The sequence below is a fragment of the Falco peregrinus genome, chromosome 8, assembly GCF_023634155.1.
Source record: "Falco peregrinus isolate bFalPer1 chromosome 8, bFalPer1.pri, whole genome shotgun sequence".
NCBI classification, from domain to species: Eukaryota; Metazoa; Chordata; class Aves; order Falconiformes; family Falconidae; genus Falco; species Falco peregrinus.
The window spans coordinates 23,088,141-23,109,575 of record NC_073728.1 but is presented as its reverse complement, the minus strand read 5'-3'; the positions used below and the strand labels follow the sequence as shown (position 1 = coordinate 23,109,575).

General features: G+C 38.4%; 1 protein-coding gene across 1 annotated transcript in view; it reads right to left on the bottom strand.

Moving 5' to 3' along the window:
• LOC101919476 (sodium channel protein type 1 subunit alpha) overlaps nucleotides 1–21,435 on the bottom strand; it is a 103,461-nt gene that overhangs the window by 50,350 nt on the left and 31,676 nt on the right. The window contains exons 3-8 of the mRNA XM_055811625.1: nucleotides 19,839–20,157; nucleotides 12,457–12,575; nucleotides 7,510–7,599; nucleotides 6,576–6,704; nucleotides 5,775–5,866; nucleotides 4,584–4,856 (exon numbers count right to left, since the gene is read on the bottom strand). Of these exons, the coding sequence (XP_055667600.1) occupies nucleotides 4,584–4,856; nucleotides 5,775–5,866; nucleotides 6,576–6,704; nucleotides 7,510–7,599; nucleotides 12,457–12,575; nucleotides 19,839–20,105 (970 nt within the window). The 5' untranslated portion in view covers nucleotides 20,106–20,157. The remainder of the gene's footprint in view (nucleotides 1–4,583; nucleotides 4,857–5,774; nucleotides 5,867–6,575; nucleotides 6,705–7,509; nucleotides 7,600–12,456; nucleotides 12,576–19,838; nucleotides 20,158–21,435) is intronic.

Here is a 21,435-nt window from a genome sequence, read left to right as displayed (position 1 = left end):
TCCTCCTCTAGTAAGTATTTCCCATTTGGCCACAGGGTTAAGGATGCAATTTATACAGATCCAGACCATGTAGCGCAGTGTCCTGTTCCTGATGGACACCAAAAGCATTGCCTTGGGACATCTGTAAGGAGAAGGCAGGGACCTGGTGATACCCCCCTGAGCGCCTCCCCAGCTTCAGAGTTATGGTGGTACATTTTTGCTCCCTGAAAAGATTTAAACCCTGCACTGGATTTCTTTTCCATTGAAATGGCCTGTTAGGTTCCCTTAAAATGATCTCATGTGAAATGCTAGCAGCCCAGCTGAGCTCTGAGTTTGAACTTGGCTGTGGCTGTGCTAGCTGCCCTGCCCAAGCAGGGTGACTACAGCAGCTGACAAACCCCGAGTCTGAGGAGCTGGCACAAGCTACTGGCTCAGCACATTGACTTGCTGCAGGAGGGAGACGGTACCCCAGCCAGCACCTCTCCATCCTGCGAGCAAAATTCACCATTTGGAAAAGTTAGGTTTTAAGCTGCATGTAGACCTTGTTCTGACACTCTGTGAAGGACTCCGTTTCAGTGTCTCATGGCACACCTGCATCTTACAGGGTACAATTCTCTGTGCCCTGCAAAGTGCACGACCCTATGTGTGGCTGCTGTCGTTCTGGGCTGGTGTGCATTGCAGAGCTGCACTGTGCTGAAACACAGCTGTAAATAGTAAAGCTAGCTGATGTGTTGCTGACCACAGCTGACCCTTATGAAGCAAATCTTACTCTGCATTATGTCAGCTAATCATGATTAAAACGTGCTGGAACATAACAGCTGGTTGGAAATAATGCAAATCTGACTTGATATAGTTTACATGGAGCAGTCAGTCATGATCAGCACTGCATCTGCTGTATCTGCTGAGCTGAATGGCTCAAAGAAACTGCATTCAAAGTCTGTGGTTCAGACAAGATGTGCCCTGTAAGCATGCTGTACTTGCCAGCTCCACAGGAAACAATAGCTACCCTGGCTTTCTCTGAGTGCACTGATACAAACGTGACAAGTGCTCAAAATATTATCATGATAGGAAAAATTCTATAACACAAGCTGAGCAGTATAAGCATATGTCCCTAACTAGATGCAAAGATCTGAATTGTATTTTACCAAAGTAATGGGGAAAGTCCCTTGCTACACCAAAGGTATATATTCGGCTCCCCTTTATTTCATTGGGAAATGGGAAAAAAATCCCTGTTGGTGAGCACTGCACTTCAAGGGAATTTACAGTTGTTTGGGTAAACCTAGGGTAATGACTGAGAATAACAGTTATTTCACAAAATAGATTGTGAGGCATTATTTCCTAGAAAAAAATTGCTTATGGGAAGTTTGATAAGATAAACTTAAACTTATCTAGTGTTAAGTTTATCAGATTTGCTATCTTGCAAAAAAGAAAAAGGAAAAAAACCTGTGCTTGACTCACTAATGCCAGGAGTGCTTACATAAAGTCTCTCTAAATGGTATTTCCAAAAATCAGCTCAGTGGCAAAATTAGGCCTTACATGCCTTTTTTGCATAGTATACACAACTACTGGCATAACAACTTCCATAATTCCTACAAAAGACTGCCATTGCACTGCTCTGAGCTCCAGGTAGGTCCTTTCTTACTGCCCTGCAACACAGCTGGTTTAAGAACGTTTCTGTATCCTGTCTGCCCACCTGCAAAAAGAAAGCAGGAAGCTGTAAGAAGATAATTTTTCTCTTTGAAACTGCTGGTAAGCAAGGACAAGCTTATTAACTTCATAAAAAATCTCATAAATTCCATAATACGTATGAAATCCTGTGTAAATACACCAGAGGTTCAAGTAGCCATTCAATAAAGTACTTTATGCAACTAATTAAATTCAGCTTTGTTTTTTAGGGGGCTTCAGGTCTTCTTTAAATCAAATTAAATCAGAGTTTGAGCTTACAGAGTCTTTGTAAAACAAGCCAGGAAATTAGGTTTGACCTTGAAGTCTAGGTCTTCATTAGGAGGCTTTGCTTAGACTTTGTTATACCCTGTGGCATGGGATCTCCATGAATTCACACGTTCAAGTAAAGTGAGTTTCACAAAAAGATTGCATTTTGATTTAAGAAATTCAGATGAAAATCCATCATAGTCATTGATCAGCTGTGTGATCACAGTTAGAAGCTGTCTTCTATTTGAAATTTGTCTGGCTTTGACTTGCAGCTATTGAACCTGCTATATCTTTGCCTGCTAGATCAAAGATATGTCTGTGATGAAATTTCTGTTCCCCATGAGATTTTTCTCAACTGTGATCAAATCACCCCTTAAACCTTCTCTTTGATATGCTAAGTAGGTTGAGCTCCTGGTCTATCTTGGTACAAAGCACGTTTTCCACCCCTTTAATCATTCTGCTCTTTTCTGAACATCCTCCGATTTTTCAACGTTCTGTCTAAATTGAACTTTATATAGTATTCCAGTGGCAACTGCAGCAGTGCTAAATACAGGGGTAATACTGCCTTCCTGGTCAATAATTTATTTATGTGGACAGGATACTATTTAGCTTTTTGGCTGCAGAGTTTTAGCCTTAATTTGCAAGAGTCCTGGCTGCTCCACAGTGCCTTAGCCTCTCTATTGCTAACAGCTTTCCAATTGCATTTTTATACCCTGCCTCCCCGTTGCAGCTCTGCAACCTTTCACGTAGGCTGCTGTGGCAATGTTTTGCAGAGCCTCTTGTGGCACCGTTTTTCCTTTGTTCTCATGCTGTTTTTCATCTTGCTTTTATTCTCATGACACTACCCCTGCAAACACATTATTGTTGCAGCAGGTACTCAGCAATTATCTCTGGTGTGAGACTCACCCCTTTCTCCCTCCTTTTTCCACCTGCTTGTTTGAAGGTTTTGGTTCATATGAGGTCACCTAATAACATGCATGTATAAGCTTAAAAAACAACCAGCTATGCAGCACCCACCCTGATCAAAGTGCGTTCCAATTAGTGCTAATAGCACTGTAAGCAGGAACAACCCGTAGGGATTTTGAGGAGATGCTAACGAAAAACATGTGATTGCTATAGGAAAAGTATTATGGAGTGATCAGTGCTGCACTGGAAAGGGTGCCCAGGGGAGGAGACTCATCTGCGGACCCACCACTCCTCTTTGCAGCTGGCCACTGTGGTCAGTTTCCCTTTTCCCCTTCCCTTTTCTTTCTCTCCCTCCCCTTTAGTTCTTTTCCTCCAAAAATCACTTTCACTGTTAAGAGATGATGTGTGCCATCAGCTACAGTCTATGCACGTGAACCCGTCTCAACATGAATTGTGCAACACCGATTTTTAAGACAGGGAGTTTAGGTTTGTAACCTCACATTTAACTGTATTGAAATGCATTTCTTTATCTTCATTTTGCCAGACTGCCCTGTATCAGCAAAACTGGTTGGAAAATTATGCTTTGGGAAATTATCGAAGTGGAAAGATGCACCAAAACAACTTCTGAAGAGGTTTGTCTGAGATTGCTGCTGTTCAAGGTTTTAACTAATCTAGATGATAGAAGAAAGTTCATCAAATTTGCAAACGATACTGATCTGATAAGAATGGTGGTGAGTTTGAAGAAAGAATTACAATTTAAAAGATCCAGAAGAGTTGGAGAGATGGTCTGAAAAAATAGGATGCTGTTCAGGCTGGAACAATGAACTGTGCAAATAAAAAGTGGAAACTCGATGAGGTAAAAGTCTGTAAAAGACTGGGGAGCAGGCAGACTACAAGCTGAACAGGATTTAATGATGTTACAATCGTAAACAATGGCAAGCCGTAGCCTAGGACATATAAACCAGAAGTGTAAGTTACTAATGCTACCACATAACCCTTCTCTACTTAGTACACCCCATGTGGAGGAGAAATGCCTAGGTGTGGGTACCACACTTTAGGAAGGATGTTTATGGACAAGAAAGGTTCCAAATGAGAAATCACGGTCTAGGAAATAAATTGTAGGAGAAAAAGGTTAATGATCTGGGTTACTTAGCTTACAAAAAGAAGACTGAAAGAGGAGAGAACAGGGCATGGCAACATATGAATAGTCTCTAAATACCTCAGACACAGTGATTAATGACAGGGAATAATTTGATTTTATACCTGTGGTGAAATTGATAAGAACAATGAGCTTAAATTACAGCAGGAAAAACTTGTTACACTTTAAAAAATAATATCTTTCTAATAATGACAGTGAAGCACCAGAATGGATAGATGATAAGAACACTAAGGACTCCATCACTGAATGTCAGAAATCTCTGTCACCTGACCGAAATGACACAGCAGTCTGTTGCTAATGTTGCTTTGGAATATCAGAACAGAAAATGTTTAAGATTATTTAAGTAATTTTAAGGACTCCTTTGGACCTCTTTCTGTCTCAAGGACGATGTGGGTTTGGCAGAGGCAGCCAAGAAAGAGCTGTATCAAGTAGCAAGACCATGTTTCTTGTTCCCTTTTCTACGCCAGCCTTTGGAGCAGATCTATGGGAGACAGAAAACACTTCTCCTGCTCTGTCTTAACTAATGTATCATGCCTTCCCCTTCTCATTTCTAATAACTGGGTCAGCCAGAAATCACTTCAGTAAGAATTACGCTGACAATACTTACTTTCATCTTCAATGTACCCCTTCCAGTCAAATGGAGCCACTGTTGAATTAACTAATGTACCATTTTCACCTATGGTGCTGTTTAGCTGGGAAGTAATATTTGTTTCCAAAGTAAAATTGTCTGGAGGCCACTGCAGGCATTTATTCCTCAAGTTGCCCATGAACAGCTGCAGCCCTATTAGTGCAAATACACTCAGACAAAACACAGTCAGGATCATTACGTCCGAGAGCTTCTTCACAGACTGAATTAGGGCTCCCACAATAGTCTTCAAGCCTGCAAATGCAAAGGGATTTTTATTCTGACATTCAAAACTTTTTTTAAACATAAAAATGACAGTGTCTCCCAGTAAAGTTATAGATTTCATGCAGAAGCCCAAATAAATGATTATAATGTCTGTGAAATAACATTTTTGTGAAGAGCTTTTTCACTTGTGAAAATGAATAAATAGCTGAATTTTATGTTCATTTGAAACCGTGAATGGAATGAGTTGCAGATATATTTCAAAACACTTGTTTTAATGCTAAAACAAGTGACTTTTTTTATTCATGCTGTACATGAATCTCACATAAAAGTCTTCTTTCTTTTGATTTGTCAGTACCTCTTGCCCCAAACCTTTGCAACTATCAGTTTTATAACATACTGGATTTAGAAGACAGTAGTAAAAGCCTGCTCAACAATAAATAGGATTAAAATTTAATGCTATAAAACTGGAGATGGTTTGGAAAACTGTAGAATTTTAAGATAATAAATCCCCCATGCAATGCCCATGCTATTCTTTATTATCTTATTCCTTCATCTTCTTACCGGGTCAACATTTCAAACAGTTCTATTGTCTAGACACAAATATTCACAACAAATACCACATAACATCATGTAGGTAAGATACACGTGGGTAAGAATACTTGAGGGTTACTGATATTCGTTGAAAGTGGAGAAGAAAGCTTGACATCATACGATGCAAACCACACACGCTGTGTACTGCAATGTCTCATGCAAGAATCTGTTAAACTCAAAGGCTGATTTCAAAAAGAAAGAGCTCATGTTAAAAAGCAATGAATCAGAGATTTCAGTGAATTCTAATATCTTCTGATTCCTGCTTTTTTTGTGGAACGAAATAAGACTCATGTTTAAAAAATATGAATTCTGTTTCAGTTAATTAAAGTCAGCCTCAGTGTTTAACCTAGCTCTCACCTGGAATGACTGATATTGTTTTCAAAGCTCGGAGAACTCTGAATGTTCTCAACGCTGAGACATTGCCCAGGTCCACAAACTCTGTCACATATCTGTAATAGGGGAGTTCACACACAAACACAATGACAGGATAAAAAGGAACAGTTGGGAGGTACAAGGGGCCTAACACCTTACACCAACTACTTCTTACCTGGGATTACAGAAATAGTTTTCAAAGCTCTCAATACTCTGAAAGTTCGAAGAGCTGAAACATTGCCTAGGTTTACAAATTCTGTTACATACCTGTAGGATTAAATCACAGTTATTCAGAATTTAGGCAAAGTTTATGCTACTTACTTGGGTCTTTCATCAAGACCGCTTTGGCGTTTTTAGCAAAAAATTAAATAGCAACAGTCAGAGGTTTACCTTTCACTGCAGTTTGCCTTGCATTAATATGCTTTCAGAGCCTTCAGTTAAATTAAATGTCTCTGAAGTGAATCACAGTGATTTAACTTTGAAAGCCTAAAATTTATCTAGACTAGATTGGTAAGCTTGGAGAATGAAGTCAAAGGGATGTTCCTTTTCTGCTCAAAGAAAAAAAACGCAGGACATGAAATTAGCCTCTCTAATACTAGCTGCACTAATGGCTTCTGCAGTATTTATAATTACATCAAAATATGCATATTAGAATGTGAAAATTGTTTTAGACAAAAGTAAATCCATACAAGAATTTACGTTTGATGAAATTGATATATATAGATACTAATTTCATGCCCTTTTTGCCCTTCACTTTCAAAGAAAAAGCAAAAAACAGAAACTTACGCAAAGGTAATGACAGTGAAATCAAGCCAGTTCCATGGGTCTCGAAGAAAAGTAAAATCTTCTAAGCAAAAGCCCCTTGCAATGATTTTTATGAGTGATTCAAATGTGTAAATTCCAGTGAATGTATACCTGGAAAATATAGGAAAATTTAATCAAAATAAATAGCAACATTTTACATTGATATTCTGATAGAAACCTGGTGATCAAATCAAAGAGTTTTTCATTTCAAAACTGGAGAAGAGATGCAACAAATAAGCAGTTTTTTCTAAAACGCATTAGATTCATCATATAGGCTTGTGTATTTACATGCATTAGTTGTGACATACTGTTGAAGTACAGTGGTCCTGATCTTGTACTTAAAGCAAAATTAATAAACCCATCAAATAAATGACAGATACTAAAAATTTATTGGTGACACTCAGTTTAGAAGTACAGAACACTCAATCCGTTACTGTTAATCAAGAAAGTTGTGAGCATAATTTATAGATACTGTCTGAATCACTAACAGCTAAAAGATCTAATATTAACCCTAAAAAGGGAAGAATGCAAGCATGCAGTGAATTCTCACTTTAGGCATACTTTTGCTTATATGCTGTCCTTAACTGATGTGTACGAATAGATACCCGTGGTTCTGCTGTTAATGCAGTGGCATAAAGGAAGGGTAAAACACTGGGTAGATACTAAACCATGAAGATGAGAGAAAACGAGTGCACTCTCAGTAGAATACTATTTGTAAACAACTTTCATTTTTTTCTACCCAATTGTTCTACTAGAAAGAAATTTAAATAATTATTCAACATTTCCACATAGTTTAGAGATGAAATAGTAGTAGTGTCTCGTGATAATTCCTGTCAGCACACATGACTCTACTTACTGGCGTGCTGAGTCCTAGAGGAACGGTCAAAGATATCTTTAAATAACATATGCAACTTACTCTACATTCTTTGTCCAGTCTGGAGGGTTACTCATGGTCATAAATACGCAGTTGGTCAAAATTGTGCACATGATAAGCATGCTGAATAATGTAGATATAGTTAAGGAAAACACAACAGTAATTCATAAGCTATCACATCAGCCATATATCTTAAGTAGAGTAAAATATCACCACTTACACAAACCTTTTAAACTTCAGTAAACATTGCACATATATTTAACCTGGCAGTTTTCACTTTAGTGCATGAAACTTTAATATTAGTCTTGACTTATTGATGTTCTGATGTTGTTTTGTTGATGTCCTCATGTTTTGTCTTTAGCTGGTACTGAAAGGTGAAGGAGATGGCTCTCACTCCTGGAAGGTAACGTGAGCTGGGTAACAGCCAAAACTGAAATAACTTGCAGAAAAGTACTGTTTTACTTAGGTACTTGGCACGGCTGAATACACATTAGTCTTTCACTTCTACAGTTTTGGTGCAAAACAGCTGGCATATGCAAGGTAAAAAAATGTTGTCCTATGTACCAAAAGTCAGAGCTGTAGAGAAAGCACATACCACCCCAGCACCCGGCAGAGCCAGGCTGTCAAAAACACAGAACAAACCAGAGAAAACCATTTTCAATTGCTGAAGTGACTGTATTCTATGTTTCACTATCTCTAGTTTAAAAGTACATGCTTCAGTTAGTGAAACAAAAATCCATAAAGAGCTCATGGATTAAGGTGAATAACTTTTTAATATTATTTTGCGGCTCTCAAAACACGGTAGCAGCGTAAGAAGCATCTCTTATTCTACCAATGCTATAATTTGGAAATGGTTCAATAGTCCCTTGTGGTCAATTGCTTGAAAAGAATGGAAAACTGCTGAAGATCAGAATGAAAGTTAATATTTATTTAGCATTCCAGCAAGGAACAATTAAGAATTCTGAGACTATGAAACCCAGACTAACAGCTCAAAGGGGCTTGCAGTAGGGAGATGGGACAGTCCACTGGGGCTTCACTACACCCAACTCAGTGTTCTTGTTTTACAAGATCACTGGCTCTACAAACAGTGCGGTCCTTCTGTTTTCATGGCAATAAACTGAATTATTCAAACGTTTTGAAACACTGACATAACAAAACTAGACCCCAACCTGACTCAAAATGGCCACGTGATGGCAGCAAAACCCAAGGCCCGGTACACCTTTATGCCAAGGGTTAACTCAACTCGTAATTTTTCCTCTAGTCATCTCTCAAAATAAGCTCCTTACAAATAGGTGCATAAACATGACTAGCAAAGAAGCTACCTTAAACTGAAGAAAACCGTTTGCAGATAAACTTGAATATAAGAGCCCTGAATTTTTAATTTATTTATTTTTAATTAAGTAGAGAGCGTTTTGTTGTTTGGTGTATATTTTTCTGCTATGGACAACCCCACTCTCTCCAAAAAAAACCCTTCACTCTAGGTGAAGGAGGAATAAGAGAAGTAACATCTCATCCCAAACGTTGCAGAAAACTGGTGCAAACTTTAAGGTCATCACTTGCAGCTGCTGAACAATTCCAGCTTGAATGCATATTTTCAAGCAAACATTCAAATCACAGGGGAGGATTAAGCTACCTGATTTCTTTCAACAGGTGAGTGGCCTTTGTCTAAATGCCTGACGAGCAGTGAATATTGTGTTATCTTTCATAAAATGACTTAAATCATTTTAAAGATAGCGTTGTCACAAGCTCTGTACAGTAAAAATTGTCCAGTGGCTTAGGATAAATTATTAGAATGCCTTACAATGCTTGTCCTCAAAGTCCACAGACGACTCTAAAGACTCTGACTTGATATAACTGGGAAATTCCTTTAAATAAAAAGAATCCATTTTGGTAGTTGAAAAACTTGGAGGTGCCTGGGTGCAGCTTCAGTAGTTCCATAAAACAGTTAAAGAAGTGGAATGTCCTCTTAGGTGAGCTGAGGTTTTATCCCTGTGCAGTGCATTTTGTGTTTGCAGTTTGGTATTATTGACGACAAAGGCCACAGGTAGATCCCTGCACATTGCTCACTCTGTACGTAACTCACCACATCCGTGAGCTGCATGGCCCAAGTGAGCAGATGCTCAAGAAGGGCTAGCATTCCTTGAAATATAAACGCCGGCCATGCTTTCCCTTATGGGAATCTCAAACATAACTGACACATTTAGCCTCCGTGCCTCTCTTCCCTCTTCTCCCACATTTGAGTGTTTGATTTACAGCCTCAACGTTCTCTTAATTTCCTGTTTTATGTTCCATAATAATTTAGCTATACACATAGGTTAACACTTCTGATACATGGTGACTTCATGGAAATGTCCTGTCTTTTTCATGCTCTCCCCATATAGGCAAGCAGGAGGGTTAGAGGCACTATACAGCCTCCAGCTAATCACTTAATGGAGCAGATGAAGTCTTGCAATGCAAATGGACTTGGTGGAAGACGAAGATGGGGAAAAAACAAACGTTGCCAACCGGTTTCACAGATACCTGCTGGCAGTCATGCCACACTGAGTAAAACTGTCATTTCAGCTTCCAAAGGCTAGCACAGGGGTAACTGAGCAGGTGCCATATTTCCTCTAGAGCATCTTCCTGTTCCTTTCTAACACTCCTTTCACTCTGCAGCTCCAGCCACTGTCACCTCCCTGTTTTTGTTTGCTCAGCCCTCACCTACACTTACTTTTTAATCCTTTCCTATCTGCCAGATCTAGCCAGCTCCCATCACTCTTGTGTTGCCCCCTCAGTTCCAAGTTAGCTTAACTGGAGTCAGGCAGGCAAAGGTGTGTGTGTGTTGGGGGGGGGGAAAGGCAGAATACCAGGAGGTGAGTCAGCAGAGCATGAGAGGAAAAGTCCTGCTGTTCTCAGTCCGTTCCTGTGTCTGGTATTACAATACGTACCAGCAGTGAGGAAGAATAATTACAGGGAAAGTCTCTGAGCACTGGGAAGATACACGCTCTGCTTCTTTATAAGGGGGAGCAACATTTGACCTGGTGTCTGGGCACATGTGATCAGAGTGCCCTACATGGAGGTTCAGAGAATTTGGAGGAGGTACAGCTGAAGGTTTTCCAACCAATGTGCCAATTTCATCGTGCTCAACACACCTTTCACACTGAAAGTGAAAGGCACATTTCTGTTACAAAGGCCAAAATTCCAAACATCCACCCTAAAACATGGGGACAATAAAGCTTATCGACAAAAGTGAGAAGATTATTAAAAATAATAAGTGGCATCATCACCTAATCTTTTACTTATAGGTGGCTAACCTTGTATAAGCAGCTGAAATCTAAACTGCATTATGCAGCATACTATGTGGCTTTTAGTTAAACACATTCAATATATGCAGTGTTTGTACTATACTGAATTAAAAAAAAAAAACAACAAACCAACACCACTAAAAAACCTATGCATCTGTTCTTGCATTTAAAATAAAAAAAGTTCTAAATGCTACATCTTTATCAGATAAAAATAGCCCATCCCATAGCTGGCTGGTTGGAAAAGAAATCAGTCCATATAGTGAAAGGAAACCTTGTATAATAGAGCTAAATTACATAGTCACACAATCAGTTAATAGATAGAAAGAAAAATACTGGAACTGCATATTTTTTATTAGAATTGCTTTTGTTCTGACTGCCATCAAGACCAGCTGGATACTCTTTGAACACAATTATGAGGAACATAAAACCAAAACCAAACTCAGTAATCAGTACGCCAGTAAAAACCATTACCCAAGTTAGCACAGATGCATGATTGGAAGGTATTGTAAATCAGTCTGTAACTTGAAGGGACTCGCATTCATTAGAAGCTTCAATCTGACAGTATTTGGCTGCGTTTTCTCACCATCACCATCACTGTGTCTCTGTCAGGTCCCTTAGTTACTGTCCCCAAACGCTCCCTGACTCCTCTCCAAACACCTTGCCCTCCTACTCTTACTGCTTTAACTTCCAGGATGCTCAAAGGAAAAGGTCTTCTGAGTCAGCAGCAATCAGCCTTGGTTCTTCCTTTTCCCAGAGACCTAGAAGATCCTGCCAGCAGTCTCTAGGTAATAAGGCTTCTGCCTCTAACTGCTCAATATTAATTATGGTCACAGTGAAGTTTTCATTTAGTGACTACTTTTCCCAGTCCTAGGGTTTTGCAAGAAAAGTGCACCAAAACCTCACCTTCTAGAAATTCCCATCAGTCTGTTACAAACATCAGGCACCGACCCTGCATGCCAGTCTAAAACTTTACTTTGTGCACTGTCACATCCAGTTATGGTCCCCCAGCCTGCCCACCATCTGCACATACATGTGCTTTGCAAACCGCCTGCAGGAGTGCTGCCTATGCTTTCTGGCAATGTATCTAATTTGGCAGAGGCTCATTATGGTGCAGCTGGGCAGGTTTGGGAATGTGAGATTCAGCCTGCGTGAAGCAGGCTTCCAGGCACGCTGCTGCAACAGATTATAAAGCTGGTCTTGAGGATTGCCTCAGAAGGACCCATAAAAGTCACATAAACATAGCCCTGAGCTAGCTGTTCCTGAGTAGCTACTCATCCACCTAATTGCTTGCAAAACTCAGAGCTCTTCTGGAATTTCTGAGTGCAAACTGTATTTTTATTTTTTAAATATACGATTATTTTGTGAATAGGCTTCATAGTACAAAAAAGAACCCGAGATGCAAAAGATTTCAATGTTAAAAATAAATCTGAAGAAACTTCTCTGAAAAACTGATCAAGATGGATTTTTAATCCATCTGCAGATTTGTACAGCAGAAGTATTGAAATTCAACAGAATAGCTAAAGTGCATCTATATGATATAAAAATATTTTCTAGTATTTATAAAACCTTACCATAAGTGTTCCACTGGAAAATAAAAATAAAATTATCAGCCTACGAAAACCTGTATTTACAATTAAATAAAAAGAGTTATGAGTTTTCTTAATTGCCCTGTGTAGCACTTTGAACAACCATTGAAAAAGGATATGAATGTACCAAAATTTTAATAGCTATTTTTCTAAGAGGATTGAAGGGAGTTAAAACATACAGGGCAGAGGTGGCACTGAATCGGAAGATTGCCTTCCCTTTATTCAATACTATAAAGGTCTGAAAAAGAGAAAGAAAAGACATTTGATAAGTGTCTATTCACTGTAGAAGTTAATTTTAAAACTGTTCCTAGTGACCGATCACCAAAACTATAACTTTTTGAATAGTTAATACACAAAAAACGATTCATTTTTTAAATAAAACTTCTTTCCAGTACTTACCTGATGTACCTGACATGAAAATATAATTTTAAATATAGAATATTCAATTCATTAATGTTTTTATACTACTTCTTCCATAAAGAGCCTCAGAGTAGTAATAAGACACATTTACATGATATGTTTCTTGTAAAAAAAGGTGCAGAAATTATTAACTGAAATTACAATTTTATTTGTTTTCCCATAGAAAACTCTCTATTCCTGTTTGAAATACCATAAGCAGGGAAACCTTACCTGTGGATGTTAATGATATGTTAATAAGTGAAATACTTAGAGACACTGATTTCATAGACTACCCATTTGTTCATATTTTTTATTCTAGTCTGTTTCTTGGTCGTTGTGCTATGGAGAGAGGGAAATAGCAGTAAGACATATAATCACGATTAGGTAGACCTCTGAGGACTGTGGGCATCTGAATACACCTTACCGGAGGTGAGCAAGAGATACATCCCAGGTGACCTCCTGTGCTTTGCTGGTGTGCAACTTTTTCAGAACATGCATAGTTGTTAAAATTTAAATTTAACAGCTAAAGAGCCCATCAAATTTAGAGAAACTTTCAGGCGTGGAAGCCTTACTTCAGAGAATTGTAGAAGATGCTGTAGGTGGAAAGCTTGTCTATTTTTCTCAAATAAATCTGTGCACCAAATATAAATGGTATGAGAGCAAACCCTACAAACATTGCTTTGCTTCCACCGTAGGCCATCAGGGCTGCAACAGCACTAACACTGCAGCACGGGAAATGTGGGCTGTCAGGCTTCTTCGTGGCACTAAGGTGCCCTTCACCTGCAAGATCAATCTGACAAGAATGAAAAACACCGCAGAAGGAAGGCTCAGTAACTCAGAAGAAAGCTGCCGTGGAAGGGATGATGCAAGGATTATAGTCTAAATTCAAACTGAATTAAAGGTATTGAAGAATCTGGCCAAGAGAAATGTAAAAAAAAAACCTTGCTTTTTTTGTTTTGTCAGAGTTGTGTATTTCTTAAATAAGCTATGGTAAAGCCTCTTCATTTTTTGTTATATTGCTGACAAAGTCAGCTGTAAACTCAAATGGCAGTGGAAGGGTGGGAAAGGGTATATTGGCCTCTTCTGGTGTCTGTGAGTGAGATCGAGCTTCAAGACTGTGAGCAAGCGGACTACAAGACTGTATCTGGGAAAGCTGGCAGACAGAGAAAATATGCCAAGGAAGTTCAGGAAGGACAATTCTTCAGTCTGCTTAGATTTGGGAAGCTTTGTATGTATGGACCATGAAGTACAGATACAAACCTCTAGGAGCACCCAGCAGGTGAAGAGAGAGGTGGAGGTGAGGGTTTCCACCAGTCTGTGACAGATACTAAGTACTGAAGGCAGAGGAGGAGCAGGGATTAAGCCCTGAGGAAAAGCTGTCCCAGTCCCAACTCACTTGCTGGCTTCTTTCTTTCTCTCCACCACAGCCCTACATGGCACACCTTCCTGTACAGACCAAACCCCCTAAGAGTAAGGGACATTAATAGTAAGACTTTATATTTCTTGAGTACAAACTCAAGATGTGTAGGAATGCATAAGATATGTATTTGATTTCCCACTTCTGCACAGAAATGGAGAAGCTGCGTGTGAAACAGAGGAGAGTGGGATAAAGCCTGAGCTGGTGTTTCCAAATTACACTTCCAGTTATGGATTACAGATAATAACAACCTTTGAAGTGTAACTGCAGATGACCTGTCCTTAAATTAACCTTTCATTTTAAATACTGAAACAACCAAGCAGACGAATGATTTTTTGGCACAGTCTCCGAAAGCCTCTCACCCCAAGGGGGAAGGTGAGTTTCCCCTGCCAGGTCTGTCCCCAGCCCCCAGGACTCACAGCTCAGAAGCCTCCAGCCCACACTCCAGCTTTTGTAGCTATGAGGTAGTTGATAAAATACATTATAAATCACACTCCCTACCAAATTTATATCTAAGACTACACCACCTACGTTTAGTCAACCTACATTTTTTTTAAAAAAAATCTTTGAACACAAGCATATTAAACATACATCTCCTTTCTAACGTGGCTTATGGAAAATAACAGCATGCTGGCACAGCTCCAGTTTCAGTTGGAAGCTGCTGCTATTTTAGCTGTTCTACTTTCTGCTGCCCTGCATAAGCAGAACCAACAAGACATAAATTCCCCACCTCAGTTTTAATTTTTCACTCAAAGCATCTTTTTGACTGGAGCCTTCAGAATGACATTGTTGGTCCTCTGACTTCTAGCCTTAAACATGATCTAAAATTGTATCTTATCTCTGAAGAAGAATTTTCATTAAAAAGAAGGACAGAAAACAGCTGCTACCCAACCCCTGTGTAAGCTTTTCTCACTGGGTAGCCTGCTATAACCCACTCCAGTCTCAACCCAGATGCAAGCCAATGTGTAGGCAGTGTGGACGAACATGAGGTATTGTACCCAAAGCTGTCAGGACAAAGTAGACATACACTGAGAAAAGCTAAATAAATTCTAAACAAATTGTAAGATTAATTTTCATATACGAAGGATTATGTATACTTTTCAGGGCTTAGGTTTTATAAAGAGCTTTAATCATTTTATAAAGGCAGGAAACTCGCTCACACTCAAAGTATTCAAGTGCGAATACAAGTTCAAAGAAACCCATCAAGAGAAGTCCCTGATTTGCCACTTTTGCATCTTTAACCTGGATCCCAGTTCTGTAACTTCTGCCATCTTTGATGTAAACCCAGAAACTGCATTCTTAGCAGGGCAAAGAAGGAGGAGGAGTATTTTGAGAAGATGCAGCCAAGAGGGAAGAAGACTCCACCTTGAACAAAGATATGGTCTCTGAGAACCTCTTGGGACAGAGTTCTCAAAACCTTATTTCTCCTCTCCTTCCTCCCAGTCAGTTTTAAACATAGTTTCTGGAAGGCTACATTTGGCCGTCTGACTGCTACTGCATTGCATTTCAACTTCCTACAGTTAAATAAACACCATCTGAAACCTCATAGGACCTTCTGAAAGGCAAGAGGTGGCATACTGTTGAGCTAGGTCCTTAGATTCTCAGGAAAAGCACCAGGGCAGCTAGAACAAGACTCATGGCATATTGGAATTTGGCATTTCTTGTTCTTGTGGTTATCTTCTGAAACCATGTCTTCTAGCAAGACCTTAATTTTTTGCTTTGCTAGAACTTTTTACTTTATTCATTCACTTATAGTTATCAAAAATATCTAAAATCATTAGTGCGTTCACCTTTTCTGATGTAATAAAGTTACATAAAGCAATTCTACAGAATCTTTTTGTTTCTACAACTCAAGACAAGTCTGGGAATTCCAGGAGCTAGTGGTTTGATCAAATTAGGCACTGATATTACAAAGTGCCAGGAGAAAAGGAGGCACCTTTTCTGACAGACATCATTCAACATCCTTCTGGCAAGAGGCAGGGGCATGGAGTGGCAATCAATGATGCTATACCTATATTATAGCAGGAGGAAAGCAAAGTAAGACCCATTGACTTCCACCTGTTCTTTCCCTCTTCTTTATTGTAGCAGCCTGGGTTTAAGAGAAAATAGCCAGCCCTTAAAGCATGAAACCAAATGGACCAGATGTTGGTGCATTCCTATAGATCAGGATCTTAGGATCTTCCAGCTGATCCTTTCTCTATAGATAGTGGTGAGAGCTTCCTTGATCCTTCGTGGTGGTAGCTTGAGCATGAATTAGCAGTCATTATTATGAGAACACACTGATTTGCACTTACACAGAAGCTGAATGCTAAAAATGAGTAAGGTCCAAGCTCATCTTTACTCAGTTTTGGATTAAAAAAAAAGAGCATTACAACCAGTTATGATGCTAAACTTCACAGTTCTAAAGATTAGCATTATTGACCACCAGTCAGCAGCATTTCAGGATAATATAATTGTTAAGAATCTAAAAACAGGTATTGTATTTTATTATAACAAAATAATTATGTTCCAAGGGTACAGTTGCTGCCATTCAGGCTATCCATGATACAGTGTAAACCAATAATACTATCAGTGTAAAAAAATATTTACTAAATATAGCAAACTTGCTATAATGGGCTGTTCTGTTGTCAAACACTGTCAATTTTTTACTTTTCCTTTAAACTTCAGATTAACATTGGACATGATTACATCTTCTTTGGTTGTAGGTCTTGCATAGAAGCACCGTTAAAAAGCCCTAAAACTAGCACATATATCTGGTTTTGGTTTTGTAGCAGATTTTCCCATTTTTAACTTTTCATCTCTGGGCTAACCTTATCCACAAATTAAGGCTCTCATACCAGCTCAATACATTTATTTATTCCTGTCTTATTCTGCAATAAACCGTATCAAATCATGGCATGCAAAAATCTATTGCTTAGAAAAATAGTCCCAAAGATGAAATAAAGAACACTCTAGATGACACTTCAACATGCAGCACATGCAGAAATACAGTGAACTTGCTCAGTCTGGCAGCAAAAATAGGAAAAAACCCTCAGCAAATAGTATGCCATACTTGCGTATGAGGCTAATGATGGATGATTTCACTCATGACCCAAATTTGGAGTAAGAAAGTTATTCCTGTAATTCTTGTACAGATTTTTCTGAATAAAAACTGTGACCAGGTTCATTGGTATTATTTGATCAGTGCTGTAGATGCCCATTTCTGTTCCCTATTTGAAAGTTTGGAAGCCAAACTGATAGTCCATGTCGATGAATCAAGTGTACTTTATGAAGAAATCTTCACAGATCTCTGAAGCAACAATGGCGTCTGCTAACCTGTACACTTGGCCTAACCCTTCCTTGCAAAATAAGAATTTTCTTTCATTCCAGTGTTTTTCACTAGATCTATATCATTTCAGTTAGATGCTTCCTCAGGCAGAAATATAAAAACTAACCATCATGCAGCAATTGTCAGAGTGTTACATTGGGAAAGGGTGAGCTGGCTGACTCCTTGGCTTTACAAGGTGGAATTCAGAGGGGGATATTGAGAAAGCTGAAATGTTAAATGGTACAGAGGTAAATGCATTGAGCATTAAGAGTCCTTCACATCTTCCTAGAGATGTTTCCTTCTTCTTCAGGCTTTTTTCAAACTATTTCTCCTTCTGAGACTTGCAAGACCATCAACTGCTACCAATATTGTCAAAAGACAAGTGAAACAAGATAAAAGTATTTCCAGAATTTGCATACAGCTAGATAAGAAAATCTAGGAATTAGATATTTTAAAGTCAAATTACTGATGTAAAATTGAAATAGGTGTTGCATTTCTGTTAGGAAAGTCTATTTCCCTTCTCCTGAAGGAAGAAAAAACAGAGAAAATTGTAGAGCATGAGAAATTTTTGTCTTGTCTTTGACTGACAAGGGTGTTTCTATTTCTGTCCTGTAGAAGACTAAAGCACGTGCATAGAAGGGACGTGTGGACTTCAGCAGAAAGAAGAGAATCCCAGCGGGTATGTGATTTGCCCATAAAAGTTATTTAGCATACAAATAAAGGATTCTTCCTTTGAAATGGTACAGAAACTTTGCTGAATATGTTCAGCTGGTTTCACTCTGTTTCTTGCCTCTGTCATCAGACCTGGCTGATGTAGAAAGTTTGCAGCTCCATCCATGAAGGGACTGAAAGGGTCTCCCATTTCTTAGGGCTCTGGAAGTGTACCTGTAGGTTATACCTGTCATGTACCTGTTCTCACAGTAAGAGAGCCAAGACCAACTGATACAGCTGTAAAGGTCCAGGATGAGCTGTGGGCCAGCAGGGATATAATTGTATGTGATGTTGTATCATAAACAGACACAATTAGTACAGTACTCTACAAGGCCTGCTTTTACAGAAACGCATCTTTTATCTTTGTAAAAGTAGAACTGTGATTTAAAGATAAATCTTCATACACTGTGAATGGCAGATAAAGGCTCTTTCAGAGGCATCAAATAATAAAGATAAAATATTGTTCTTTCACATAGTATCTTCTTTCTTGTCAAAATAGGGCTCATAAATCACATAAAACTCTGCAAGCTAAGACACTTAGAACAGAGCACTTTGTGAAAATCAAAATAACTCCTGTATTGATATTGATAGCTTTCATAATCACAGTATCTAATAATTAAGTACCACCCCAGCTATCACTATAAATAGTGAACCTTTGCTGCTGCATATGGGCTGCTTGACAGAACCATCCTGAAAGGATTCCAGGGTTTTTCAAGGCCAGCTCCACCAGAAACTTCTAAATCAGTTTTACACTCTCTTTATGATATTTTCTACTTTTTGTTTCTCTATTGATTCTATACATTTCCTAAGAATCTGCTGTCAAAGCAGATTTCTGGGAACAGAATGTACCATGTATTGGTTCATGCTGTCTGTTTTAAACCTGAAGAACCTTAGAGAAAGTGCGACGTGTTGGTGTATCACTTTCAATATATATATTCACTTTTTTAAAGTTTGAAATGTCATCTATTATGTATACATATTTGTATATACATTGCTTATAATGAAAGACAACATACTATGTTTCAGCTTTGATATTAATTCAATGATATCAAAGGAATAAATTTTGATGTAAACTAAAAGAAAAGGATGAAGGGTTAGTAACCGTTAAGGATGACGGATTCTATCCTGTACCATAGAGGACAGTGGGCACTTTGTGAATGACTGAGACAGCAGTGAGTTGAATAGAAGCCTGGATTTTGACACTGCTTATTTACCCTTTGCTACATCCATTGTACAACCACATTATACAATCAGTCATAATGTCACATTTATTAATTTAATTCTAAAAATAATATTATTGCAAAATTCCTCCTTATGTAAAGCAGGAAGACCAGTGTGCAAAAGGGTACGCAAGGGAAAATGTGTTCTTAAAACATACATTAGCTAAATCAACTTTTTATAACTAGAAGACAGAAAATATGTATCTACTAACTTTCTGGAAGGCAGCATGTACATGTATCACTGGCATCAAACATTTTCTGCTCTTGTACACCCAGTCCTTTTGGCAATGCTCAATTGTTTCCACACTATTAGAATGACATTTTCCTACATGGTTGCAAATTAACAGGCTGAAGTAACAAGCTATATGACACACTCCATGAAAATTAAATGAACATGATAAAGCACTCCAAACACTGGCATATGGACAACATTGATATTAGACTCACTTTTTTATTGATGTAATATGGGTCCATGTCTTCCAAGGGCTCAGACACCATTCCTGGAGGTATGTCACCATATATAAATGGAAGTGTTTTTCCTGCCTCCAAGTCACTGTTTGGCTTTGGCCCATTTTCATCATCATTGTCTTTACGATCTTGTTTAGAATTCTTAGCTTTTTCTGCAGCAATGCGTTGTTCAATAGCTGCGAGAGACTCTCTAGTGAAGTATTGGAAGCTGTCTGGTCCTGGTGGTACAAGCACTGACTGCTCCATCTTTTCATCCTGCACATTTTAATTACCATTTATTCTTCTGCATAGGAAAATACTAAAAGAAAGCAGAAAATAAAATTTAAACATGTTAAAATCACCAAGACAGATATAGCATTTATTTTTAAATGCTTTTGGGTTTGCTGTGTTGGAATGTTCAAATACACAACATTGAAAATTATGTAAAGATAGATAAAATAAGCAGTTTAGTTGGTGATTCGACCTTTGTAAGAGGCACTTGTGCGGTTCTTATGCTAGTTATATTAACTGCAATAATTTCTCAACTCTAGGTCTTTTACGCCAAAAAATCAAAAGCATGATACTTAAGAACAATCAGATACATTCTTTCTTCATAACTCTAATTATCTTAAAATCATCTCACACTCTTCTGGAATCAATGAGGATTATATTGGTAACTATAAATAGCGTAGTTCATCAGAGCTAATTTGCAGAAATTTCCACTGAGTTCAGCAAAAGTATCAGAAAACAAGTAGTGTAGAATGAGAATTTCTATTAAACAAATAAAAATCAACTCTGTGTATTATGAGGCAGTAAAGTAGTTGTTCCAAGTAAGTTTTTGTACGGGTAGTTATTCTGGATAATAGAGAAAAAATGCCTATTTTTATTTCAAGTTAACTGTTACTATGTATCTGGTTCTTTACTCAATACCTGGTAACTGGATAATTCTGGAAGTATTCTTCCAGAGTATATTATGTGCTTGTTTATGTATTGCAATGGAGAAAATAAACCCAATGGGGGAAAAAAGTCCTGTTAAAACTGCGTATCTGGCATCTTTCACACTGCTGCATAATTTTCTGATGACATCAGACATAGAGATGAAATGCATATTTGGGCACACAATAGCACATATATCCCTCATGCCTGAATGCAACCTGAATGCAAAGAGATATTTGCAGTCTCCACCCACTGCTGGGGTCCTTGCAAAATGATCAGTCAACCTTCCAGGAAGCTTAAGGGTCCATGCAGGTCAGACTTAATGAAAAAAGCTAGAGATATGGAAAGACAAAGAAGTAAGAATACAAGAGATGGTTGGGGGAAAAACATATTAAATCAAATCAAAAAGTATGAACAAAACCAGGATTTATGGAAAGAAGCTGAAAAAGATGAGGAAAATAGAACAAAAAATGGAAACAAGGGGAGACTGTAAATGAATGTAGAAAGAATTAAGGGAGAAAGCAAAGAATATGAAAAGGAAAAAATAGGAAGACTGGAAGATTAGCAGTATAAAAATGCAGAGATAAAAAAAAGAAAAGTAGGTGGAAGAACAGAATACTCTGAAAGTAGCAGGAAGGGAAGCAAATACAGATAGGGTTAA